General features: G+C 41.0%; 1 protein-coding gene across 1 annotated transcript in view; it reads right to left on the bottom strand.

The window, feature by feature from the left end:
* Positions 1 to 2,572: 2,572 nt before the first annotated feature.
* LOC102369184 (RNA polymerase II subunit A C-terminal domain phosphatase-like) overlaps positions 2,573 to 8,106 on the bottom strand; it is a gene marked incomplete at its 3' end in the record, with an annotated part of 27,135 nt that continues 21,601 nt past the window's right edge. The window contains exons 6-7 of the mRNA XM_006037987.3: positions 7,433 to 7,599; positions 2,573 to 3,670 (exon numbers count right to left, since the gene is read on the bottom strand). Of these exons, the coding sequence (XP_006038049.1) occupies positions 2,573 to 3,670; positions 7,433 to 7,599 (1,265 nt within the window). The remainder of the gene's footprint in view (positions 3,671 to 7,432; positions 7,600 to 8,106) is intronic.

Below are 8,106 nucleotides of genomic sequence, written 5' to 3'. Positions count from 1 at the left end.
GGCCTACACGGAAGCCTGCCCCGGCCGGGGGCTTTTCCTGCGCGCCAGTGGCGTTGTGTCAAACCGGCCCCCCGGCCGCCCGCCGGCGCTGCTCGAAACCGCGGCCCCGCTCCGCTAGAAAAGCCAGAAAACCTTGTTATCTTAGGAGTTTTGTTAGAAAAGATTTGCTGTGGGGAGCAGCTCAGTGGTTTAGGGAGTGGACCCGTGAGAGTATGTGATGTTGTTGCCGTGGGCCTTGCTTTCACTAGAAGAAATAATTTTGCTTACAGCATTTAAAAAAAGAAAAATTGAAGTTAGCTGATTCTGGGCCAGACACAGGCATGGGCGACTGGGGCCCAGACAGAAATTGGTCCTGAAAATGGTAATTCTTTGATGATGATCATTCACTCAGGCAAAGGGGGGCGTGATACTAAAAGTTCATCTGGTGCCGCTGGGTGTCTAGGTACGGTGCTGCCGACTAAGGACAAGGATGGATTATGGTTGCCATTGCTGGCTAGTTTGGGGTAAACACTGTTGGGACTCTTGATGAACATTTTACACTGTCGGAGCAGTGGGAATGGCTCACCCTGCCTGTGTTGACCGGTCAGGTGATGTGATGTTGATTGTGATTTGCTTAGTTGTTAAAAGTCATGTAAGCATAATTACATTTTTCTAGTGAGGCAAGCCCTAATGTGGAGATTATCAGTGATTTAAAACCTGGGGAGGTTTTGGATAAGGTTGAAGAAGGGAGCAGCACTGCTTGGTGTGGGTGTATGTGCTCTTGTTCAGACTCCTTTTGCCTCTAGACCAATACGGGCACAAGCTGGATACCTGACACTTGTTGGTAGGTGCCTTTTGAAGGCATCACGTTTCAGTGGTGTTAAATAACACCATATTTACTTGAATATGAGTTGAGGTTTTCCCCTTGATCAGCATGGGAGAAAAAGCCCCTCATCTTACATTTGCATACAAGGAAACCTCATAAAATACGTTCTTTCATTAAACTGCTACCAAAAGCAGCACACGCTCAGTAATGGAAACCAACTGTGAAGTTGATTAAATGCAGCCAGCACTGAGCATGACTATAACACATGGTCCATATTGGGCAAAGATACTTATGGAAACTGTTTTTGTGTGGCCTTTTTTTTTTTTTTTTTAAGTCATTTGTTCCCCCAGGAGGGAGGCCTGGAGGTGCTGGAATACCAGGCCTGCACTCAAAGAGCCCAGAGCAAGCTCTGACACTGGTTCTAGCACAAGAATAGGTTAGTGCCGCCTATCTGAATAAAATATACTATCCATGTTCAGTCTTTGTTAGCGTTACCTCTGTTTCAGGTCATTGTGAGCCACTATATTGCATACATTTCAACTTCCTCTTAATTCCCACAGCTGAGTTGTCCCTTTCTTTCCCATTTTCAATGATTCCTGTTTCTTCACCAAGCTTAAATGTCTGACAGACCTCACCAAAAAGTTCAACCAGAATCCTTCTGTTGGCCCTTCTTCTCCGCCTGTCACACATGATTATTGTGGGCCTACTCCCCCTGAGGTGGAACTGGACTAGGTTGCCTTGTGCCTCAACTACATATACATTTTTGGAGGATACCAAGACTTGAGATACCTGGCTCTAGTCATGAGATGGGGACTAATTAGCAGGCCGATCCTTTGTGGAGGCTATCTGGAGTATGCACACATACTGAGCAGTGCTGAACTACTGATAATGCTGGATCCCAGCTCAATGAACCACATGGTAAATCATCAGCCTTTTAGCTTTGGACTAATATCATGCATGGTTTGCAGGATATTTAAGTAGATACAAAAGTGTTGCTTAAAAGGGTGTTTATGAAGCACCTGTGCTAAAAAACTTTCAGCAGTTTCAAAAAAAGGTAAAATGAATTAGTTCTGGGTGAACTAAGTCTGTGGACACTCATAGTAATTTGCCTATATGCAAGTTACTACAGGTATATTTATTTAAAAAAAAAAAAATCAATGTTTTCAGATTTGTTCCTCATTTCCATGTGCTCAGGGAAAACAGGGTCTGATAGTAGGGGGTGGGTGGAATGGGAAAGGAACTGAGGGGGGAAGAAGTTGTGGGGGCAGAGAAGCCCCCCAGATTTAAAAAACTTTCCCTGCTGCAGCAGTGGGAGGAAACTGCAAGATAAAAGTAAAATTATGTTATTGAAACAGAATAATAATTGGGTAGCTAAAAGGTTTTTAGTCACAACTTCTTAGAACCTATTTGTTTTTATCAACCCTTTAACTTTGACTACTCAATTTTTTTTGAACGGATGGGTTTGTTCGTTTCAGCCCCTCTGCCTCTTTAATCAAAGAGTAAGAACCACAACATGCTTCACTTGAGCTGTTTGACAGATCCTCAAACAAGATCAGAGTGATGTGTTCTTGATCACGAAACAGCAAAATACCTCTGAAGTGACTTATAGTTAATCCCAGCTCTTTTCCCTTTGTAATTCCTCCTTTAAATCAAGTTCTGCCTCAATTATGTTGAAACCTATGGTGGTCAAGTGTTCAATTAGCATTTCATATAACTAAAAGCTTAAACTAGAAGAATACTGTTATTAGATCAATTTCACTTACATACCCGCCCTTGCAGCAATAAGATGAGTTGCCTTGTTGGGATCTTCAGCACTCAATACTAGGTTCTTCACAATCTTAGCACCAAGTGCTGTAGCATGGTAATGTTCCCGTGTTTTTTCTATGGGAAAATTTGTAGGATAGAGTCCACTAAATAGTACAGTTACATCTGCCAACACCTTGCTTTTCAGTTCTGGCACTATTTTCCTGATGTCAGGAATTTCTTCAATCTCTTTTTTCAAGAATTTATCATATTTTGTGTAATAATCGGTGTGTACCCGAACAAGTATCTCTTCGAGGTATATTAAATGATCATCTTGATCTGTATCTTCTTCTTCTTCCTCCTCTTCCATACTCTGGTCTAAAGATTCACCCATTGTAATCCCAGATTGTTCACTATTTTGGGACTCTGTTTCAGCTTCCTTCTTGTCTGCACACCCATTTCCTAGATCGCAAAGGCTGTCCTGTTCACTTTCTTCTTGCACTACAAGATCAATTGTCTTTTCATGAGGATTTATGCTAGATGGACACTTTGCATCCCCAGAATGGTTCACCTGACCATCCTTTCTCCCACTGACATCAGTGCAACTTTCTTGCAGGAAACTTTCATCTTGGGTAGGTTGCTTTGACTTCTTCCAGCTTCTCTTTTCCTCATTTTCACTATCTGAGGCAGAAGTACTGGATGACTTCCTAGCATCTAAACCACTGTCACTTTCACTGTCACTAGAAAGTTCAAAGTCCAAGTCATTTGCTGCCTTTTCTTGGGTCTGCTGCTTGTTCAGAACTGTCCTATCATCTTGTTCTGGTGAAATCTGAGGCTCCTTAACAGTCACCAAGTCATCAGTCACTATACTGTCCGCTTTGTGATCAGTAGTATCGCTTAAGGAATCTTGCACGTTAACTTTATCATTGGAATTCAACCCGCAGTTGGTAGATTCATTGCTTACAAAGTCACTACCATTTGTAGTACAAGTTTCCTTTGCAGAATTCTTGAGACCATTACTTTGCTCTTCCACACATGTAACAACATTCTTTGCTTCTTCAGAATCTTTTGCTGTTACCATTGTTGTATCTGATCCTTCTGATGTTTTTGAAGAATGATTCACTAAAACACAAAAAGAATAAAAAGTTTCCCATTTATCCTTCCAATTAGATTTTTATGAAACAATAAAAAGCTGTATCATTCTCTCACCTACAAATTACTCTATTTACTCAAATATAAAATGACCCTAAACATAGGATGATCCCTAACAATTAGATTCTATATATGGAAAATGTATTCATTTATTATAATTTTCTAGGTACAGAATTTAATTATTGGGGAGCTGCCATGAATTTGTAACCTTCCCACTGCTACAGCAGGAAAAATAAATCTGGGGGAGGGGCAGTTGCCCCTTAACTTCTTCCCTCTGCAGCCTTCCCCACCTTGCTGTCAGACCCTGCTCTCCCTGAGCACATGGAAGCAAGGAGCAAATTTGAAAACACTGACCTTTAAATACGCATACCTATAGTAATTTGCATATAGTACACATAGACTAAGTTCATCCAGCATTAACGCATTTTATTGTTTCTTGAAACTGCTGCAAGTTTTAGCACACATACTCCACAAACACTTTAAGCAGCACTTTTATACCTACTTATATACAGTATGAACTGTGCATGATATTAGTCCGAAGCAAAAGGTTCATGATTTACCATCACTAGGCTGGGCCCCAGCAGTCAACAGCATTTCAAGCCTAGTCCAGCTCCATCTCATGGAGGGTGGGGCTACACTAATATGCAAAAGACTGAGAGAAGGCAAGAGAGATTTTGGTTGAGCTGTTTGGGAACCCCTTTGCTGATGTTTACCAGGCATTTAAGGCTGGTGAAGAAACAGGCATCATTGGAAAAGGGGAAAAAAAGGGTGCAGGTCAGCTGTGGGAGTGAAGAGGAAGTAAAAATATACTCAGTGTAGTGGCTCACCACAATTTGAAAAAGCATCACCACTGAGAGGGACTGTCACAATGGAGACTGAAACATCTTATACAAATAGGCTATCCTAACCTTAGTGGTAGGTTCCCTTCAGTTTGGCAGGCATCCTATGTGCAGGCCCAAATCCAAAAGCTTAGGGTTAGGATGCCCCAAACTTTTGCTTGCTCTCAGCTGTAAGGCTGCAAGAGCAAGCTAGGGAGGTGTCTCCCATTTCCATGATGTGGGCATAAATCTAAGATCTTCCCATTCAAGTAGCAAGTGAGAGATTAACTATACATTACCTCTGCAGGTACTACCCCAAGCCAGAAAAGCGGTTACCCGCAGTGACTAGGAAAGGCCCCTTAGTGGTCGTGGTATTTCCCCTGCCAAATATCTGAAGCCCCAGGTGGGGATGGAGGCTGTTTGCTGGTTGTAGGGCCACTTATGGTTCTTGACTGACTCATGGATTTTGAATTTATTTGGCTTGGAATACGAAAAATTTTCATATTTAAAAAAAGGTAGGTTTCCTTCAGTAGGGGCCATGTTTTGTAAGTTATGTTCTGTGTTGGCTGTATTTAATCAACTTTAGAGTTGGTTTCTGTTACTGAGCACATGCTGCTTTTGACAGCAGCTTAATGACAGACAATGTACTTAATGAGATTTCCTTGTTAGCAAATGCAAGGGGAGGGGTTTCTTCCCCCCAGCACTGATGGGGGAGAACCTCGTTTTGTATTTAAATAAAAACAGTAATTGTCTATATATACACATTGGATGAAACATTTAAGTGCAAATTCAACATTCATAATTGGGATTTGGTAAGAGGTCTTAAGGGACATCAGGAGGCCAACTTTTATTAAAAGTGCGATGTCTAGCTACCTTTAGACCCTTTTGAAAAATTCAGTTTATACCGCTCTCATCACCACACTGTCCAGTTGACTAAAAGTATTAAGTTCTTGTTAGACATATTAGTATTATTCCTCTTGAGAAGGTAACCTACAGCCTGAAAAGGGGCTGATCCATTCCACATTTTATTAAAAGGGTGACGATTCCCTGCTTCCTTCCCAGCCATCAGATTCATTCTGCCTTTTACAAATAATCAGCCAGATCCCCAACTCAGCTTACTCTGTCCAAGGGCTGACCCCACTGCACTATCTGCTTACTATTGCCACTTAATTCAAGTCAAGTTAGTCTTGAGGCCGCTGCAACCATTGGGGCACCTTAAGATGCTGTAACAAGTCTCCTAGGTTAGTTGAATTGTTTTGTACCATTGATGATTCTTTGGGCAGAGTAACATGGTGGTACCCATCTCCTCTCTAGGCATGGATGGCCGTTGGCTCACAGGGAGCTCATCCACCCTTTGACGGGTCTCATTTTAAGTGCTGCTGCATGCCCACACACCCTCCTCACTCAGGCAAGCCCAGGTGGGGGCACTGGTTTAGTTACCGACAACCCGACCATTGAATAGGCTGTACTGCTTTACATGGTACCAGATAGCAGATCAAGAGACTCCTGGCCTGACAAGGGCCACTTAATTAGCCAATCCAAACTGCTGTGCATCATACTTTTTGGTGGTTTTGTGGGTTGTGTGGGGTGGGGGGGGGGGGGGGGGTGCGGGTGCGGTAAGGGGGACGTGATGAAAGAGCAGCCCTCTGCATACAGCAGGTACAACTAGAGTGGCAACAGGAAATTGGAAACCTGCAGTGGCAGCCAGTTACAAGTACTAGCTGACTCTCAGAAAAATTGCCAGGGATTGCTACCCTCTGAGCTAGCATAAAAAAAAAAAAAAAATCAAGTGTTTATCTCAAGGTCATATAGGAAGTCTATGCTATGGCAGTACAACAGAACAGTCAACAAAACTTAAGTTCCACCTGAATTTTTTACTTGCCAGTTTTTCATTATACTTTAGAACACTTTAAAAACTGAAAAAAAATATCCTAATAAAGATAGGCTAATCAATCCCTTTATTATTGTGCCAGTGAGGTTAAATGAAGAGAGCAAAGGGCAGAAAAAAGAATAAGTTTTTAAACACCTTTCAGAAAAGAGAATCTGTAAATGTATCTGTAACTAGAGAAAAAGATTTATCATCTAAATGACTATTTAGTTCTGCATCAAAAACAATATTAAGGGTGGAATTATGAGCAGAGATTTCCATCCTTTATGAACAAAATGTGGTAATGTAACTTGACTGATTATTGATTCACACTGCCAGTTAAGCATAGTGATCTCACACTTTAGTGCACAGAGGGACTACATAAATTAGACTGCTGATGCTGTTTAAGTTTAACTATACTAGCTACTATATATACAGATAACTATGTCTATATCTATTGAGAGAGATGGATCTCTCTCTCTCATTAAGTATACTGTAAATCTCATTAAGTACAAGGTAATAAATAAATGTATGTAAGTGGCTGAAAAGTAACCTACCAGGCACTGGCTTTTCACCCCTATTTAGCTATCATTTTTCAAATTACTTAAGACTGCTAAACTTAAAATTCTGGTCTTAAATGCAAAAGGGGACACATTTGATAGACAATGAAATACAATCTTGCAAGGAAATTAATTGTATGCCTAAAATTTGCTTGCTTCCCAACTAACTCAGTGCCTTTGCCATCAGTGCTTTGAGGACTTGTTAGGTAAGTGCTAGTCCCTGAATGCAGATATACTACCCCAAAGCTGTGCTTTTACCAGCCCAGCTAATTCCAACTGTTGCTGCTTCCTTCAGCAAGATAAAGCTTTAACCAGCAAGAGAACAAGTCTGCCAGGAAAATTATATCTGCATTTGGGGGCTTTTGCTGACACAGCTATGTTGGTCACACCTCTGACCAAAAGAATTCTGTTGGCAAAAGCCCTTCCCCCAATCTGTACCCCCCAGTGTAAACATATGATGGAAAAGCAATTTATAATGCAGAGTTACCCTTCTTTCTCATTTGGGCTTCTCTTGGTCCAGGTGGTGCATTGATATCTCCAATCCCCTGGAAATATACATATTTCTTCACAGTTATCAAATTGGGTGCAAACTTCCAAACATCTTCTCTGTCATCAATAATGCAAACCATGGAATCCCCACATGGGAAGAGATTCCTAAAAGAAGAGTGGTTTGTTTTCATTACCCAAAGACACTTTTGGATGAAACGCACAACTAATCAGAATATTAACTACCGTACGCATTATAGGCTACAGTAGGAGACAGAAATGACCAAGCAAGAGAATGTCACAAGGCATGAACCATTTTTGGAAAACTCAAGAAAGATGGATTGAAAAACTAAGATAAATGTTGCAAGGTCACTTTGAGGTACATTTAGTGGTTTGATGACAGACAAAGCTAATTTTAGACAAGATAAAGCTTAAAGAGGGGATAAGAACAGGCATATACATATTGATTAGAATGGTACCTATTAAGAACATTTTTTGACCTTATTTAGTATGGTTTTTTGATATTTTAGCCAAGCCATAAAATATAAAACCAGGTCTACTTTGGAATGTTTGCTTTTTGGTCTTGAACTACAGTTCTTGCTGAATTGTCCATCTGCAAGCATACCTAGTTAGTGCTATTTAGCAACCTAGTTTTTGAAGCCTTGGTAAGAAGTT

The sequence above is a fragment of the Alligator sinensis genome, unplaced genomic scaffold (genome assembly GCF_000455745.1).
Source record: "Alligator sinensis unplaced genomic scaffold, ASM45574v1 scaffold252_1, whole genome shotgun sequence".
Lineage (NCBI taxonomy): Eukaryota > Metazoa > Chordata > Crocodylia > Alligatoridae > Alligator > Alligator sinensis.
Note: the sequence above shows the minus strand (reverse complement) of the source record. Positions and strands in the feature narration are given on the sequence as shown.